The sequence below is a fragment of the Ochotona princeps genome, chromosome 1 (genome assembly GCF_030435755.1).
Source record: "Ochotona princeps isolate mOchPri1 chromosome 1, mOchPri1.hap1, whole genome shotgun sequence".
Lineage (NCBI taxonomy): Eukaryota > Metazoa > Chordata > Mammalia > Lagomorpha > Ochotonidae > Ochotona > Ochotona princeps.
The window spans coordinates 108,931,647-108,952,010 of NC_080832.1; the positions used below are offsets into that span (position 1 = coordinate 108,931,647).

General features: G+C 39.6%; 1 protein-coding gene across 1 annotated transcript in view; it reads right to left on the bottom strand.

Annotated features, from left to right (window-relative positions):
- Positions 1-20,364, bottom strand: part of DNAH8 (dynein axonemal heavy chain 8) — a 324,409-nt gene that overhangs the window by 170,978 nt on the left and 133,067 nt on the right. Inside the window, exons 42-50 of the mRNA XM_058663714.1 lie at positions 19,480-19,584; positions 18,919-19,080; positions 16,395-16,619; positions 12,914-13,086; positions 11,054-11,232; positions 4,863-5,050; positions 2,436-2,522; positions 2,238-2,345; positions 1,085-1,219 (exon numbers count right to left, since the gene is read on the bottom strand). Of these exons, the coding sequence (XP_058519697.1) occupies positions 1,085-1,219; positions 2,238-2,345; positions 2,436-2,522; positions 4,863-5,050; positions 11,054-11,232; positions 12,914-13,086; positions 16,395-16,619; positions 18,919-19,080; positions 19,480-19,584 (1,362 nt within the window). The remainder of the gene's footprint in view (positions 1-1,084; positions 1,220-2,237; positions 2,346-2,435; positions 2,523-4,862; positions 5,051-11,053; positions 11,233-12,913; positions 13,087-16,394; positions 16,620-18,918; positions 19,081-19,479; positions 19,585-20,364) is intronic.

Consider the following 20,364-nt stretch of genomic DNA (forward strand, 5'->3'; position numbering starts at 1 on the left):
TGAGAATGGATTGGTAACATTTCACTTAGAGTACGACACCTCATCCAACTTCGGATGGAAAACTGTGACAGCAGTGTTCTGTGTGTCTTATAACTAGACTACCTGCTATGTCATGAATATCAGTTCACAGGCTGTCCCATTTCCCAAGTTCTACCTCTGATTTCTCCTACTCCAAGGCTTCCCTGTGCCTTTCTTCCACCCTTGTCTGAGAGTTTTGAGAGTACTATGATGCAAGGGAGGCAATGAGCTATACTGGAAGGAGCAGAGGATTTGGCATGAAAAAGTCTTGTGGATTTTTGTTTCAGCTTTTCAGTTGACTGTGATTAAGGGGGAGTCCTCCAACATCACTGAGTCCCACCTCATCCCTGAGCAGCATGACATTAAATGAGCTGGCTCTCCATATCCCAGAGTTCCCATGAGGCTCAAACAAGACAATGCATCAGAGAAGGCTTATCCTAGGAAGGAACTATTCAGGTGTCCACAACTAGGTTTTTGCAACCAGTATATACAGTCAGCGGCAAGTGGAAGCCCTTGAACCACTACCACATATGAATCTGTCCATCAGCTAGTTCAAAATCATCTGTCTATGCATGTGACAAGCATGAAAGCAATGATAACAGTTATTTTATTTTGTATAGCTAATTTTTAATATGTATTTGGAAAATAAGAGTGGTCCTGAAGTTCATGGGAAAACAGATTTGAGTTGGGATAGTCAAATATGACTCTCTGAACATATCTCTGAATATAAAGAAAGCAAGAAGTTTTCACACTTTCCTGTGAATCCAGATTTTCACAAATGGAATGCTTGCTATATTGTGAATAATGAAGTCCACTGATAAGCTACTTATACACTCACTGCTGGTTACGGAAGGAATTTCCAGCCCCTGCTGAGCACACAAAAGTAGTGGGTAATTTTGTGAGGGGAGTGGGGAGTTGCCTTCTAATGGAAGCTTCCAATACCCTTTCCCTTTGAAACTGTTAAGTTCTCACATTTCATCACAAGACAGCATCCCACTTGTCAACCAAATAGAAAGAAATCAGATACAAATCTTGAAACAGAGGCGAATTCAAGGAGGAAAGATACCAATTTGGACAGGTTCATATCTCTTAGTCCTCTCATGACAGTGCTTAATTCACTATCTTCTGGTCTGGCTCTTTTTTGAGATCCAAGTGTCCTCAACACAGACAGAATATTTCTCAACCCAAAGTCATAGTGAACCTAAAATGGAAATAGAGTGGACGAAGATTACTTCATTGAAAAACTCTAAGTGTCAATTTCTGCTATACTTATAGTTACATTTCCTGATACTTAGATGATGTGGTATCTGAGTGGTTGAGCTGCAAAGTCTCATTGGCTCACTCTTCCCATTATCTTTCCTTTAAAAAATGGTCATTCCACAGTGGGAATGACATGTCTTTCACACTTTAAATACCATTTGAAACAATACAGTATGAGGCAATCTGGATAACGAATAATGAAAAGACAAATGGCCACAACAGGTTAGGGATCTGGGAAAGAAGCAGCATGAGGGAAACCCATGGTGATGGACTAACTCTGTATTTTGGCTGGGTGGCAGTAACACGAATCTATACCTGTAACATAATCTCATAGAGCGCACAGTTAATGAGACCTTAATTAGCATCACAGTTGCTCTCAGTGTCAAGATTCTGGTTTTATGGTTGCACTGCAGTTACACGATGGCAACACAGGATATTTGTAAATTCCTGTGCATTCACAATTATTTCTAAATAAAAAGGATTTGAAAATAGGTAATCAACAGGACAAATTAGTTTAAAATATACTTTACTATAGGACCCAGCATGATAGCTGAGTGGTGAAATTTTAGCCCTGCATGAGCCAGGATCCTGTGTGGGCATCAGTTCATATCCCAGCTGCTCCACTTCTCTTCCAGGTTTCTGCTTGTGGCCTGGGAAAGCTGAGGATGGCCCAAAGCCTTGGGACCCTGTATCCATGTGGGAGACCCAGAAGAAGCTCCAGGCTCCTGGCTTTAGATCAGCTCAGCTCCGGCTGATGCAGCCACCCAGTGAGTGAACCAGCAGATGGAAGATCTTTCTGTCTCTCCTTCTCTCTGGAAATCTGACTCTCCAACTAACATATATATGAACAGAGCCAATGACTTTTATTTTTGGCTCTCTGATTAGCCTTCCTCAAGGCAAGATTCCTACATGAAAAGTTAACTTCTAGTGTTAGGGGATAAACACATATGGAAAGCTACCTGTTTGGTAAGTTGCTCTTCACAGAGTTTATAAAGAACATAGAACTTCTGAGCCAAGACAACATTTTCAAGAAACCCACAGCTTGCAAGTTTAACTCTCATAATGATCTAGAAATTAATATGGTAAGATTTTTGTCAATGGCTTTAGTGTAAAACAGATGAAAAAATAATGATATGTTTGTAAATCTTGGTACATACCTGTCTATCAGGAACCATCATAGCAACAGTTCTAAACTGGATTTTTAAATTTTCTGGTAGTTCCTGGCGCCCGGCATATCCTGGGTTCTGAAGTTGAAACAGATTGAATTTTCAGCTGTTAGTATAATTTCCTCAATACACTTCAAAATTCCAGGTTAGAGCTCGGCGCAGTAGCCTAATGGCTAAAGCCCTTGCCTTGCATGTTCCGGGATCCCATATAGTCGCTGTTTCATATATCAGCTGCTCCACTTCCCATCCAGCTCCCTGCTTGCAGTCTGGGAAAGCAGTCAAGGACGATCCAAAACCTTGGGACCCTGCACCTGCATGGGAGACTCAGGAGAAGCTCCTGTCTCCTGGTTTTGGATCAGCTCAGCTCTGGCCATTGCAGCCACTTGGGGAGTGAACCAGCAGATTAAAGATCTTTCTTTCTGTTTCTCCTTCTCTCTGGAAATCTGACTTTCCAATAAAAATAAATAAATCTTTTTTTTTAAATCCCAGACTAAATTCTAAGATAATTATTGAAGAACAATATTAGATTCGTAAAATGTCCTTGTTTTCCTTAAAATGCATATTTTAAATTCTCCCATCACCCATTTTAGGTAGTTTCATTTCATTCATTTCTCAAATCACCCACACAATTCTGACCAGCAAAATGTGAAACAAGAAAGAAAAGTAAAAGCATAGAAAAAATGAATAAATATGTAAATAATTGCTACCTAAAATATTCTATTTAAAAAGAGGAAAAAAGCAGAATTTTATGCTTATTAGTTTACTTAGGTCAATTTTTATTTTGTCTCTTCAATTATTCCTAGTAGCCACAATTGCAGGATTCTTTGAGTTACAAAGTATTATTAAAAAAGCAAAACAAAACAAAAAAAAATCAACCTTGGAAGTGAAGAAGCATTTGTAGAAGTGACCAAAAAAAGCATTAGAAATCACAAGAATAGAAGTAAAAACGAAACTGAGGGTCCATCCACAGCAATAGATTGAAGATAAATCATACCCCAAAGTCCCTAAGAGAGGCTGTGGGTTCAAGGACTATAAGACATGTTTATTTTAGAAAAGTTCCTTAAGAAACCCGCAGTCCCTGAACATTTACTGGGCACTGTCAACATGCCAGAAAAGGATCGCTGCTTGCCTCTCAATATGCCCCTTGTTCTTCCGTCCCAAAACCTTGGTTGCAATCTCACTGTATCCCTGGCTGGATTAAAACATTTCCCAGCTTGCCTTGCAGCTGACGTGACGAAACTGTACCCTGTGAGACAGGGAACACATCCTTGATATTTGTGTGTGAGAATTTGAATCAATCAAAACTCAGTGTTACTCTTCTCTAAAATAGAGGTGCTTTCTATTTTGCCTCTTGAGCCAGTCTTGAAGTCTTCTTGAGGTTCAAAAACCTCAGCTGTGAAAGAACACCTCAAAGGCTACCATAGCTGTGAAGATGAGATAGTGTGTATGTGACTGTCAGTAGTGTTCTTATGCAAATGCTTGAGTTTCCAATTAAATTACAGGGCTGTAATACCCTCCCCCTTGAAGTTAGCTATAGCTATGTACTTTGCTTTGACAAGTGTCTTGTCATTCTGGACAGAAACTCTGAGCCAAAGCGCAATTCATTTTTCACCCTTACTTACTTGAAAGGCAGGTTGAGAAACAGAAAGAGAGAGGAGGGAAGGGAGGCACACACAAAGACAGAGGCACACAGATGAGAGAGAATAAGACCAATCCCATCCACTGGTTCACTCCTAAAATGCTCTCAAAATGAGCCAGGAGCTCAACCCAGGTCTCCCACATGGGCTACAGGAATCCGAAGACTTGGGCCATCACTGCTGCCTCCCAGGAGCTGCACTAGCAGGAACCTGAAGCCAAGTATCAAATCCAGGTACTCAAACATACGATATGGGTATCTTAACCAAGAGGCCAGATGTCTACCTCCAGAACACAATTCTTCATGTTCCTTTTCTCTTTTTGTAATAGCAATCAGGAATGACTGAAACAGTGGTCACCTGGTCAGCCCCAGTAGCACAGTAAAGACATAAAACACAGATTCTGGTCTCTCCACCCATACCCAAGTCACCCACAAGGCACAAAGGCATCAGGGAGAAATTGGTCCCTGTGATGTTAAGTGTCTGAGATTTGAGAGCCATTTGTTGCTGTGGTGTAGCATGAGGTACATTGCCTAATACATAAAGCTTTCAGCTCATCAGATAGGTTCTCAACAACCAGTAACTATTATCAGTAACTTATTATTTTAGCTTCTGAATGGGCTATATATTTGCAACTCTTAAAAAAATCATAGAGTAAGAGAATATCACATGACTCCTGGACAGTCACTCATCTACCCACTTAAAAAAAAAAAAAAACACTGCCGTTCTTTTGAGTCTATAACAATTAAACTAACCAAGTTTCAATCAAAGCCTAGATTCTCACCATGGTTAAGAAGATTCCAAACTCTGGATTTAAATCAACACAATCACCATCAGAAAAAATGAACTGCTTTTTTCTCTCCTTTCTTGCTGTCAAGACAATATAAATTTGTTGGGCCGCCACTGATAAGACAGGCAGTTCAATTCTGTTAAATTCATCAAAACAGCCCCAGGAACCTGACTGTGCAAGACCTGGCATGAAAAACAGTTAATTTGTAAAGTTTTGCTCTTTTCACAGGTCTTATTTGATCTTATACAAATATTTCTACAAAGTGCTCCCAAACACATATCTAAAACACAATTTATGCAAAGTTCCATGCCTGGCTATTTATAAAAACTTATTTAATACCAGTGATAAGGAGAAGTTTAGTTATTTGCATAACATCACCAGAACAGCAAAAAAATGTACACAGCCAATATAAAAGTGTACCTACTTCATTATACTAAGGGACAATGAAGGGTGACACAATTCAAAGCAGTGTGGAAATGTCACCTTCAGTGGGGCTGAGGGGGAGGGAGTCAACATGTTTAGGGAAACACAAAATAAGAGATGCCCCAGCAGGGTCAGGTCTCTCTGTTCCTTTTTATTGCAGTGAAATAGAAATGTCAAGATGAAGGGTGAGACGGCAAATGGCCAAGGGGATTTTTATTTGTTTCCTATAAAACCCAGCACAGAGGAATATCTGGATATTGTGCACATTGCTGCTGTCTAGTCTCTAAGGATGGAAACTCCATTATCTTCGGCACTACAAAATGCTCCTGTCTCTTTCATTATTGCCAACCCCACCTCACTCTTCCTCCTCTCTCCTTTGGGAATTTCCATTAAACAGATATTGGAATTTCTGTCTGTATCCCTAGGACCCGAAAGTTTTTCAATCAAATTTCATCTCTGTCCTTTTTCCATTGTGTTCTTTTAGCTAGGTATTCCAACTCAAGTATTGTAATTTTGTTTTGTTTTGTTTTGTTTTGTTTTACAGCTTCAGTTTCCAGAGATTCCAGGGACAAGTGCCTGGTTTTCAAACTGGTTGAGTGTGATCAATTCTGAACTCTCTCTGAAACTATGAATTTCCCTACTGATTTTTCTTCTGCTCTGTTAATTCATTTGAGCAATGGGTTTCTTCATGGTTTTGGATACTTCCCTAAGTTCTTCAAGGATTTTGTGAAACTTTGTTAATCCCTGCATGATACTTTTTCACTGTGCACTTCCTCACCCCAAATGCAAATTCCTGTTGGCAGGACGCATACTGGCAACTGGTGATTTGGACAGAGGCGCGAGATGGCAGAAGAACTTCCTTTCAAGGGACTTACTGAGTAACCTATCTCTCACCTTGCCCCTCTGGCACAGCCCCAACTGGGATGGATCCCGCTGCTGGGAGCTGGGTTACAGCTTTTCGATGGAGGGAAAACAGCAGACATGGCCGTGTGTGCTCCAATTTTGGTGTGACAGGCTCTCTTGTGCTCTATCCTGCTAGTTCTACCATCCCTAACCCTCAGGTAGGACTGATCCATGGACGAACCTTCTCTTTGATCAGAAATTGATCTGGGGGATTCAGAAATACTTCAACATTACCAGCAATGACAGAGAATAGTATAACAATTTGCCTCAGATTTCAGTCTAAAGAATGGAATATTAAAACAACAAAGTTCAAGTTAATAGATGTCCCTATTGGATCCACACTTCCTCCTTTGCCAGAGACAAATTCTCTCCTAAAATTTTTGTCGGTGGTTCCTATGTCTGCTGTGAAACATTTGGCCCCATGCATGTACTCATAAAAGCTAAACATTTTGCTCATTCAAAATTTGTATAATCTATGTATCCATATTAAAACACTGTATGTATGACTTTCTGTAATTTGATTTTTGCTCAGTATTATTTTTCTATGCTAATATGCACAGATCTAATTCACTGCTTTAAAATGCTGCATTGTGCTGTATTCCATTTCACAATATGCCAGCTTAAAAATTAATTCAATTCCCAATGGATATTTGGGTTGTTTCTGATGATTTGCAGCAGCAACACAGCAGCCTTGCTCAGTCTTCTGCTACACATGTGAGGAGCAGAAATGCCATGTCAATGAAAATGTGTATCTTCACATTCACTGCCAGCTGCCAAGCTGCTTCTGCAGCAGCTCTACCAATTCACACACCCTGAAGTCCTGAGAATTAAAATTTCTGCAATTCTCACCAACAGTTGTTTTGTATTTTTGCCATTCTGGCAGGAGTGAGAATGGTGTCTTATTAATGTTTTACTTTGTGCTTCTCACTGACTTGGAAGGAGAGTTTTAATACTGGATAATAATATGTCGTCAGCTATACATGTTGGAAGATCTCTCAATCTATAGCTTCTACTTTTTACTTCCTTTTTAAATGGATAAATATCACATGAAGACTATATAATTATCATTGAGGACACTTCAAAAAGTTCATTGAAGGTTAAATGAAAAGATAATTCTATTTTGGTGCAAAAAATTGAAATACATGCATATGAGGTACCTTTAAAAAATTCATGGTCTTATGAGAAAGTGACCTGCAACCCTATATTTACAGCAGAACAATCTACAATAGCAAAGACATGGCAACTCAGATGCCTGCCAAAAGAGGAATGAATAAGAAAATTGTGGAGAATGGAATACAGGCAAATGAAGACACATTGCAATATGAATCTCTACTCCCAAATAAAAGATAAACTCTCAATGAAATTGTTAGATATACCTTGACAATAACATGCCGGACTTTCTACCTTGGTCTATACCCAACAGAATGATGGACTTGTGACTGTTGCTGAAGGACTATACTATTACTGTTGTAATAATATAGGGGAAAACAGCAGGAGGCGGGAGGAATGGGGAGTGTGGAAGGGGAAACCCCTTAGCCTATGGTACTGTATCATGAACAATAAATTATTTTGAAAAAAAGTTCATGACATCAATTTCAATTATATGTATCAATCATATTATATGTGTATAATATGTGTATTTCCATAAAATTTCAGCAACCAAATAAATAATGATAGGAGACAAATGAGCTATCTCATGGGTATTGAGCACAGGGGCACTGTCACATTATATTTAAAGGAAGGGGCTGAATAAATGAACTCTTGATTATTAGCATAAGGAAGTTTTGGTACATCTCTCCCTAACATTCCCCTTTCTCTCTCTCTTTGTTAAAGACACTGAACTTGGCATGACAATCATTATTTTCTTCCCATTATTTTCTTTTTGAATAACTATATCTATACTACATATTTCTGAATGCTAAGTTCAATTATACAGTAAATATTTTTGTGAGATTTGCCTCTCTCTGAGACTACCTTATGTCAATGCATCTTGCTGTAGATATTAACGTTTACAGAATTTTACACATGTGTATAGTACATTTCTTTTCATTTTTAGATAATATGCAAAATCTATGCTCACATTCTGTGTATCCATACCACCATTAAAAACACTCGGGCCCGGCGGTGTGGCCTAGCGGCTAAAGTCCTCGCCTTGAACACGCCCCGGGATCCCATATGGGCGCCGGTTCTAATCCCGGCTGCTCCACTTCCAATCCAGCTCCCTGCTTGTGGCCTGGGAAAGCAGTCGAGGACGGCCCAAAGCTTTGGGACCCTGCACCCACGTGGGAGACCTGGAAGAGGTTCCAGGTTCCCGGCATCGGATCGGCGCACACTGGCTGTTGCGGCTCACTTGGGGAGTGAAACATCGGACGGAAGATCTTCCTATCTGTCTCTCCTCCTCTCTGTATATCTGACTTTGTAATAAAATAAATAAATCTTAAAAAAAAAAAAAACACTTGGGTTGTTTCCAGTTGGATGTTGCATGAACACAATGACCATTACTACTTATCACCTTGGTCACCAAGTGCACTGTATCTGAATATGAACCAAAAGGCAAGGCAGCGAAGAATACACATGTATACTTTAAAAGTAAACCAAACTTGCGATCCTGACAACCTCTTAACAGGAGGTCATGTGCGTGGAGCAGGGGGGCACTCCAGAGTGGAGCAGGTGGTAAGGAGGAAGCTTGGATCCCAACCATGAAGACTCCCAGATCTTCAACAAAAACTACTAATACGAGCAACAAGGACTATACCCCAACTGCCAAGGAGGCCACAGGGAATTGGATGCCCTCGGAGGCTGAGTACTCTGAGGTCACCCACCCCCAACCGGAGCTTCCGCAGGGGATGGAAGAAGTCCAAACACTACCGCGCAGAAACCAACGTCATCGGAAAGACAACCAGAAGCCCTGAGCGGTCAGCAGACACAGAAGAACAATTAATGTCCTTCGGGACCAGGGAGGAGAGCTTTCTCTGGTCCGAGCCTGGCTCTACCTCTGGACCCCCGCCCTCCCTCGCAGTGACCATCGGGATCGCTTCGAAAACCCCTCACAGCAAACAAACATACAAACTAAAAAAAAAAAACCCTAAAATAAATAGACAAACAACAGAAAGTCGAGCTTGAAATCTGACAGGAAAGAGCTGGCATGGATTGGCTCATGCCTTGCTGGGTGGGACACAAAGATTAGTCACTCCTCACCATGGTGTTGAGGATTTTCCTGCACACACCCCCCCCCCCAAAAAAAAAAGTTCTGCACATTAAATGTCGACAAATATCTTGTTAGAGTTACAAGCCAGTCTAGATTATTCCAAAATCTGCCAAGATCAACAAAATTATACTTCAACACAACAAATGGCTAAATACTAAAATGAAATAGACATGAGACAGCTGAATAGTACCCTATAGCCTTTTCAAGGTATATAGCAGCCGGTCTGGTCCTGTATATAAACTAAAATTGAGATGTCAATGAGCTAATCATAGGTTGTGGTTAGGACTTGTTTTTTGTTATTTTGTTCTTTTTGTTTTTTTTGTGTGTGTGGTTTTTTTTTTTTTTTTAACATACTGGTTACTCAAAACTATGTCAATTCCATAATATTGCAAATTGCTGTTGATGTTATATTGGGACTCTTAATTGACTGTGATGATATTATACCAGCTCTGACTTCGGACCAGAAATGGTCTCCCCAAGAAACTGTTCAACCCATCTGGACAATAAGAGGCTGGACTCCATGCTTAATATATGTTTGCAAGGAAAGAATCTTGATTGAATTTGAACTGTAATACTGCATCAAGGTGGAGGAATCCACCGGGGGGAGGGGAGGTGGAGGGGGATTCCCAAAGCCTATGAAACTGTCACATAATGCTAAATAATAATTAAAAATAAATTAAAAAAAAAAGTAAACCAAACTAATTTCCTGAAAGATTTCCCACCTGCAGTGGGTCAGTGTCTTTGTTGCTCTGTAACCCTGACAATCTCACACTAAGAATCACTATAACCATGCTAAGCAGACTATAATCATGATACACATTGCTTCATTTGCTGGTCATTCCATTTTCTTCATGTGTAAAACGCCTTGTCCTCATTTTCCCATTGGGCTATCTTTTGCTCATATGGAGTTTTCTCATACTGCACATATTAATTCTTTATCAATTATATATGATGGTGATGTCTTTTCCAAAATTCTGAGGAGTAGTAGAGATGGAGAGTGAGCTCAGGGGGCTGGTTCTTACATACAGTGTACCTGAAACTATTATATACTTAATTGAAGATGTCAACTATGCAGTCAACAGAGAAATCTGGGAGTCACCCTATAGATGGGATTTAAACCTTGGGTCTGTCTGAGACCTCCAAGAGAACACATACAGATGGGAAAGAGAAGGCTATTGAGGACTGCACTCCTAGGCTCAACTGCCCTCTAATATTTTGTTATTTGTACATGTGAAGTCACTGCTACAAACCTTTCAGCATTTTCTCAAGGATCCCATCTATGGATGTCCACCAATCTCTCCCTTCTTGTTTTCCAATGTTGCTATGCTTTTGTAAAAACCATCTCAGCAGGAGATTTAATACAGAAAAAGAAGTCACACATGACTCCAATTCGCTATCTTGATTATTCTCTTCCACTACTGTTCCAGGTAATTACACACTGGTTATATTTTCACAATCTACTACACACCCAGTACATGGGACTCCACATTGGCAACTGAATCATAGAAAATTAATTTTTATTTCAGATCAACATATATTGATGTCCATTATGCATGATGCCACTTTAAATTTATATTAAAATATAGCATTAAAAGGAAATAAAAGCCACTGAAAATAACAGAACACTGACACTTTATAACTTAATACTTGCCTTTAAAGATCCTTCCCAGGCCTCTGAAATCCATTTGATCTGAGCAGTTGAACACAACCACATATTTCCCCAAACACCTTCCCATATCTTTGGTAGTTTCTGTTTTGCCTGTGCCGGCAGGTCCTGCTGGAGCACCACCCATGTTCATTCCCAAAGCTTGTGCTAGGGTGATGTAGCACCTGCAAGTGTTAGTCAGACAAAACATGGAGAATGTGGGGTAACACATGTTATAGCAAAGCACCAGTAGAATGCAGTTTGACTGTAATGGGTCTGTTTATTCTAGAGTTCAAGCAGCTCACATGAAAAGGATGACCAGACTAGACCAGGGAACTGGATATTCACTAAAAGTAACACAGTGAACCAGAAAATTTCTTAGGACAAACTTCCAAATCCCTCATCTCTGATCTTCAGGTTTTCCTCCTTTGGTAGTCAGTTGGTAAACCAAACAGTAGAGTGCTACTGGCAGTTGCTTAACAATCAGCTCCCTGGGGGGAAATAATATACCTGGAATTCACATCTGACAGTTTCTTTGGCATGACTATTTTCACAAAGCCTGATGACAAGTTACCCACACGATGTCATGAAATTAGAAAACAATACATGGAATCGGCTTTTACAGGCCAATACAAGACCACTTCAGCACACCTTCGCCATTAACTCATTCTGTTTAATTCTTTCCAAGAAGAGTAAATAGTAATGCAATGAATCTCCTTATGTTCATGACTCAGCTTCTGGTATATCTGTTTTTGATCTAAGTAAAACTTAGTAATGCTTTCAGAGATATTAAGTTTGATATATAAATACCGGGCCCAGCGGCGTGGCCTAGCGGCTAAAGTCCTCACTGTGAACGCCCCAGGAACCCATATGGGCACCGGTTCTAATCCTGGCAGCTCCACTTCCCATCCAGCTCCCTGCTTGTGGCCTGGAAAGGCAGTTGAGGACAGCCCAATGCATTGGGACCCTGCACCCACGTGGGAGACCTGGAAGAGGTTCCAGGTTCCTGGCTTCGGATTGGCGCGCACTGGCCGGTTGTGGCTCACTTGGGGAGTGAATCATTGGATGGAAGATCTTCCTCTCTGTCTCTCCTCCTCTCTGTATATCTGACTTTGTAATAAAATAAATAAATCTTAAAATATATATATATAAAAACCAAGAGAGGAGAAAACTAGTAAATTTGAGATATGGGGCATATAAGAAGCAAAGGTTAGCTAAATTAAGAGAAGGCTGAAGATGTAATTTAATTGTTTCATAATTTTATTTGAAGTGGCCCTGTTTAAAGTATTGACAGAACTAAATGTTCTTTAAGTCCATACTATAAACACTGATTGTCTTCTGTGCACAGCATGTGGAATCCACTGCTGTGGAACACACATGTATAAAGATGAAAAGATTATTTCTTGCCTAGACTGGAAGGAGCTATGAGGAGACATTACATTGACTGATTATTCAGACTTAGCCAAGAAACTTCACTTTTAGGTATCACTTTTCACATCTGAAGAACCAGGAGATTGAATTAGCTGATCTCCGAGGTACCTTTCTTCTTTGCAATTCTAATGACTTCCTTGATAGCTATAAGAATATTTTTCCAGTTTGCAATCTAAAATGCATTCTTAAATTACTTACAATAAAAATTCAAGCTTACTTTTATTCTTTTATCTTTTTCTACTTCATAAAAATTTGATGTTCACACATGCTTAAGAAATAGTTTCAGTTATTCCTTTATTAGACTGCCTTTGATGAGCTAGCAGAGACCCAACACAACAATGATATGCTTTTGCTCATACTTCAAATGCAATTTTAAAACACTTCCAAGCACATTATTTAATTACAATACAGCATAACACAAACTGGGCCTCCTACCTATCTGTTAATGGAGTGATAACAAGACGATCGGTGCATCCCAGAAATTCATTTTGGTAAATAAAATCAACATCTGTAATAGATACCACAGTTTGATCCAAATCTTCCTTAAAATAAAATCGACTCTGCTTTAGCCATTCAAAATCGGTAGCTGATTTGATATGCATTTTTACCTTAAAAACATGAGATACAAAAAGGTCACATCTTGAATTGCAATTGCAGAAAACACAAGCCTGCAGGGCAGTTTTATTTATTTATTCATGAAGTGATTCTACTTCACTTAACAAATATTTATTGAGTCTTTCTTGTGCTTGACACCTCTGTTGGGTGAACAAAGACAGACGTTGCCTCTGTTTTCTGAATTTTACAGAAGAGAGCATGAGACAAACAGTGAAACAGGTAATTACAATAAAGTATATAAAGCATTACCAATGACATTCAAGGTTTATGAAAATATGTATCAGGAGGATGTGTCCTGGTCTACTGAGCCCAAGGGAGCATTCAAACAAAGAAATATCCAAACTAAAACCTGGTTAAACAGTAGGAATTGGCCTGGGAAGCATCTGGGCAGTCCAGACATCTAGAGAGAAGCTGCAGTTGAGGCCACACAGGACTTTGGGAAGGGGTTTGAGAATTACGGTAGATGGAAACCACTGAAGGAATAGAGCACGGAAACACAGGATTATCTATGCACACATCTTTATATACCAGCACTATGGCCAAGCCACCCATCCTGCCTGGCCATCTGCACCTACCTGTGGAGAGAGAGGTACTCGCATCACCACAGACACAGCCCTAGTATCTGGTCCATTAGCAGAGACAGAAACCAGGTAATCACTTTCAGGAACTCTATTCTACCATAACCACGTTCTCAGGGGCTTCACAACTTTCCACTGGTAAGCTTGGAGAAGCCTAATCATGCCCATATAGCAAAGTCTTCTTCTCCACACTTAAACTGGGTAGGCCCACACCCAGGTCATTCAAGTGGTACTAAAAAAATGGATCTCTGGCAATTAATCAATCTTCAGTCTTCAGATCTCCATTTGTCAAAGTTGGACACTCATTATTTAGAATATTTTGCTTCTTTATTATTACTTGTTGAATCGATTAAGACCTTGCCCCGCCCCCCTTTCAGTTAAGGATTCTAACTTCCTACTTAAAGCACAGTTTGCATTCATCATCTTAAACAGCTACTTTCAGGTAGCACAGTTAGGGACTCTAACATAGACCCACAGCCAAGGAGATGCTGTCAGGAGCTAGTTTCAACAATCCATTAAGATGGTAAGAAAGATTAGAGGAACAAGGAAAAAAAAAAAGCTAATGTATCTTTGAGTTCTTGCATATAGTAACATTGTTCTAAGCTTTACATATGGAAAAATAAAATGCCCACGGTCTGTCCATAAGATCTCATTTCAGTTGAGATGCAAACTCACCACAAACTCATTGGTGATTAAGGCAAAAAGAAAATAGTTTCATTGTTTTCACTGCATATGGAATTTTTTTATTTTAAATCCGTTCTTTGGGGAAAGTAAAATTTTGCCTGACTCTTAATTTTTTAAAAAATGATTTATTTATTTTTATTGGAAAGGCAGATTCACAGAGAAAAGGAGAGACAGAGAGGAAGATCTTCCATCCGCTGGTTCACTTCCCAAGTGGTTGCTACAACCAGAGCTGAGCTGATCCACAGCCAGTAAGTAACCAGAAGCTTCCTCCAAGTCTCTCATGCAGGTGCAGGGTCCCAAGGCTTTTGGGTTGTCCTCAACTACTTTCCCAGGTCACAAGGCAGGGAGCTGGATGGGAAGTGGGGCCGCCACAGAGACATTAACTGGCACCCACATGGGATCCCAGATATGCAAGGCGAGGACTTTAGCCACTAGGCTATCACACAGGGCCCTTGACCTTCATTTTTAAAAGAAATTTCCTCCCTGAACTTCAGAGCCAGAGATGTACAGACAACATCCGCAGAAGCATGTTCACAGCAGATACAACCATTAATTCTATACTACCGTTCCTGAGCTGGACATCAGTGAAAGTGAAGGTAGAGAGGTAACTGCCATTCAGAGACAGCAAGTTTGTAGAAGGCCAAAACAGCACGTCTAGTGTGCAACCTCTGATGATCAGCTTGATGTAGAGAGACCAACAGCAGTGTATCTCTAGAATCTTTTCACTCTAGAATCTTATTAACAAGTGCATTCTGATTTGGTAGGTCTGCAGGTTATGGGAGGGAAGCTGTGGATTCTGCTGTGTCAACAATCTCCCAGTCTAACTGGTCAGCAAATAATATTTTGAAAAGTGAGGACCTGGGGCAGGTGTTTGGCTCAATAGCTAAGATACCACTTGAGACAGCTGCATACCATATCGGAGTACCTGGCACAAGTCCTGGTTCCATTTCTAATCTAGCTTCTGGCCATTGCACATCCTGACACGTGGCAGGTGTTATTGATCCCTGCCGCTAATGTGAGAGACCTAGGTTGAGATCCAAGTTGTTGGCTTTCAGCTTGGCTCTAGCTACTGAGGACTTTTAGGGAGTGAACCAACAGATGGAAGATATTCTTACCCTTCCCCCCACTCCCTGCCGTGTGTGTGCAGGCATGCATACATGTCTCCCTTTCAATAAAACAAAAATAATTTTTAAAAAGAAAACTGAAACTCTGTAGTGTGAAGAATAGAGAAATAGATTGCATGTTACTTTGTTTCCATCAGTCTTCACTAACTACAACATATCTAATCAGAACTTCTGAAAAAAATTTGAAATGGGTAGTCGTGATCAAATTCTTTAAAAAAGAGGCCTCAGGTTGCAAGAATTATGCCTCTGTGATGAAGGAAAGGAATGTTTTAAGATGCATCAAATCAAGTAGAATAAAAATAATAATCTTAAAAAAAAAGACTGTCAAATGGTGGTATTTCAAACCTGCCTAGTGCCCCTGTTCCCTACCAGAGGACCCCTGCTTTGGGGGGGGGGGGAACTTGTTTGTGTTCAAGCCCATTGGTTGGAGCCCTATTTCCAAAGGGAAATCAAGTCACCCTCTTACACCCACAGAACCCATGAGGCCCAGACTGTTATTATTATTAATCAGACAGCCATAAGAGTTCCTTGAATTTTGATTTCATTTCATTTATATTCATTTTATTTATATACATTGACTTCATTTCATTTCTCAATTCACACAACATAGTTCATGACCGATGTCACTTAAATTGTATTATGTTCCTGGGTATTTGGTTTAATTGGATACTTTTTGTAGTTGGTTCATGTCACACCAGTTAGTTTCAGACTTCTGGAGGGCCACATGAACATATATGAGTGACTCCTCAAGCCAACACATATAGACATTTGTAGACATGCTTTAGATGGAGACAGCTGTGAAAAGGACCTAGCAGATGGAAAGTTCAAATTAAGTTAGGTAATTACATAGAATCCGTAAGTTTCATTACTCACTAGCACACCAAATTACTTAAAAAAAAAAAAAAGATACTTTACCAAGTCATCAAAAATATCTCTCTGATGCACATGGATGGTAATTAGAGTTTCAAATTTCACTCTATCAAACTTGCTTAGGTCATGCGTTGTTTGGCTAATGAGAGTATTTAGAATATCCAAAAATTTCTGATTGGTCACTTGCATGATTTTCCTGTCATCCTTTGCATTGTTTAAAGCTTCTTCTGAATCATGCGTCCACAACATTTGAATTCCCAGAAGCCCAACCTGCAAATCAGCACAACAAATATTTAAAGTACATCTGTACCAGGATTGGTGGTCACATAACCACATGAAGGTAGACAGGGTTCTACTCATCCTCAACAAAAAATTAAAAGGGTAAAAATTAAAAAAAAAAAAGATGTGCAGTTCCACACTTTCAAAAAGGGAAAAAAAATTATACCTATTAGCTGTTAATATTTAATTATTTCAATGTAGACAAATAATAATTAATGACTATCACTTATTCTACTCTATATGTCATCTTGGTCCATTCTGCTTGGCCACAACAAAACACCACAGAGTGGGTAATTTATAAAGAAACAATATTTATTTCTCACAACTGCAGAGAAACTGGGAGGCCCCAGGTCAAGAGGTCAGCATGTGGTGAGGACCTTCACACTGTGATATAGTGTGCTGGCAAGTGGAGGGCCAAGAGAGATCTCAATTCCTTTTGACAACACTCTCACTCTTCACATCAATCTGTTCATGAAGATAGAGCCACAATGACCCAAGCTGCCTTTCCTGAGCTCTACACCTCCATACACTGTTGCATCGACAATTAACTTTGCAGCATGTGGGTTTTGTGCAATAATCAAAACAGCAGAAGTGTTCTGAAAGATGCTTAGGAAACCTTTTTATGGGGGCCTTAAACTACCAGATACCTCCATGCAATGACTTTTCTTCCTCAAGAAAAGTAAATGGAATTAGTGAACCCTTCACCGTGTGTTTTTAAATTATGTGTGTACTTTCTCTTATGTGGTGTTTTCCAAAGACCTCTTTGCTTCTATTCAAAATAAAGTGTTGTGTATAGCCTTTCTTCATTTCTCACTCTTTGTATCATATACACAACTCACTTTATCTCTAAAGTTATTTCAAAAAGTTCATTAAAAATGAAACGGAACAAAAAGTTCATTCCAACACAGAAAGTTCTGAAATGCAAGGGACTTCAAAAAGCTGATAAACCAGCAAATAGAAGATCTCTCTCTCTCCCTCTGTCTCTGCAACTCTGATTTTCAAGTAAAATGTGTAAGTCTTTAAAAAGTATATCCTCTCTAATACAACTTGATTCTGTTCATTTCTGTAACTGTGTCATTTGAATAGATAATAGATAATTTCCGATCATTTCAGCTGTCTCCCCAGGTGTACACTAACTCAGGACCACAAGTTCAAGGTGGGAGGAATAACTGAAGAGGAAATAGTTTCAGCAAGAGCTCCCTGTATTTTCCTAAGACAGCTCTTGTCTTCTATCCCCTGTGATCACTGACTCAGATCACAGGTTATCTTTTCCTTCCATCTTGAATAAAAACTTAGTAAAAGTATTGCTCCTCATTTTCTAATTTAGGCTTTAATAACACTTGACACATGATTACACTGCACTGCTGCGAGACACAGGACAGGAGAAGTGCTGATGAGAACACCTGCTCCAACTCGGGCCTCTTTAAGGTCATCAGGATCTTATCTTCAAAAAGCTAGTTGAGTGGGAAAGCCTTGTTGAACAGATTATGCCAATTTTTAACATGAGTAGAGGAAATTTAAAAAGCCATGTGCATTTTGTTTCCAAAAAATCTCTGTATTATCTAAATATTAACACATACACAGATGCTTCTCAACTATGAGGGGATCATTTCCCAAAATTCTATCAAAGTGAAAAACACCATAAGTTAAAAACACACCAAATAGTCTTAGTGTATTGAACGACACAACTTTACTAAGCTTCCCTCAATATACTCAGAACACTTCTATTAGCCTTCAGTTGGGCAGGTTCATCTACTACAAAGCTTATCTCATAACAAAATGTTAAATATCTCATGTAATTTACTGAATATTGTACTGAGAGTGAAAAATGGAAGGGTTGAGTAGATATACTTCCACACTCTGTAAAGCTGAAAAATCCTAAATTGAACCACCGGAAGTCAGGAACTGTCAGTACACACATGCAAACACACACACACACATACACACACACACACACACACACACACATACACACACACATAGAGGAACTTAAATCGCTCATGGAGAATCCACATTATCTTTTAATGCCATTTTGAAGCCCCTCATATGCATATGCATTTGGGGAAAAAAATGTTCCGTTTACATTTTCAGTCCCAGTGTATATTCTTAATAGTGGGAGAACAGGGGCACAATCTCTGACACATGGAGCAGCCTCTTCAGCAGGTGGTGAGAGTTGAGGTGAGGGGCAGATGGGGCGCCTCTTGGGTTCAAAACTGCAGCAGTACCCACATCTTCAGGCTAGACACCTGCCCAACATCCTCCCTCTCAATGCATTATCACCTATTCTTACCTGTGCTGGAAAGTGACTGAGGAAAGGCAGGAGTTGGAATCCTGAATCACTGATTTGATAGAATGCAGATCTAATTATATTATGTAAGGATGACATCTGCATTTTTAACAAATCCAGAAGCCAGATTTCTACAGGACCTTTGGCCATAACAGAATTATCCAACTAAAAAAAAAAATACAAATATATTATAAACTTCTAATAGCTTGATATGTTTATAAATGCCACACATTCAATAACCCAATGTAAAGCTAACACTTTAATATTGGAGCCAAAAATCTTTAAAGCATGGGTTAAATCATCTAATCACTTAATACTACAGCTGAACTATAAAAATCATCTAGCCTAAACTTTCAATATATAGATGATAAAGTAAGTTTCAGGGAAGTTTAATGATTTTTTCCAAACTAGTCTGTAACAAATCTGGTCTACATTATTACAGCTCGTTTCCCAATCCACGTCTCCATCCAAGCCCATCTGCTTTATCCTTTCAAAGAACTGTATTCTCCTGGGCCTAATTTTTCAAAGAAATCTTAATAGCCAATTTTAAGTGATATAAATTACAATAATTTTTTCTCCTTCTCTTGATATGACAGCCGTCATGCGATCATAGTCTTTTGGATGGAATGTCACTTCGTTTATGTTGTCAGACACTGCAGGGAGATGTGGCTGTAAGGAACAGAAATCAGAACAGCAACAACTGAGATATTTTCCAAAGCCTTCCAATAATTTACTTTATTGTCACCCCCAAAAAATGGACTCTGTTTTGACTCTTAACTGACTTGAAGGCCCACTTTTCAAAATCCTGTTGTGCAGAGTAATTCTTCCAACTCCTGCATGGAGACTGGACATAAGGTCTTTACCTTCCTCCCTTCAGACTGAACTACCCGTCCCTGCCCTCCTCTCAGTTCAGCCTTGTCTTGGCTCCACCTCCACTTCTCTCAGCTTTTACTATTCTCCCCTCCTCCTTTACCCCTACAACTCCCTGGAAAGCAACACGGAAGAAATTATCAACCATTTCCCAGACTCCCAAACCAGGAATAACCCTGGGGTGAAGAATGCAGTGCTCCCCCCACTTGTTCTATTCCTTTTTTTTTTTTTTTTTTTTTTTTTATCTTAGAGATGACTGAAAGCACTTGAGGAAGATCTCAGGAAGAAAGGCAAATACAAGCTGCAGTGCCTACTTGGTTTAAGAATATTTCAAAAAATAGATCCATAACGATGAATTTCATTTAGTGAGCACATACTGAGTGCCAGACACTGTGCTACATGCTGTATCACAGAACCCTACCAACAATCATCCTATGAGGTAAGAACCATTAAGATGCCAACTTTTAGGACCAGTGCTGTGGCAGAGGAAGCTAAGCCTTAACTAACACCACTAGCACCTGAAATGGGCTCCGGTTCTAGTTCTAACTATTCCACTTCTGATCCAGCTTCCTGCTTACG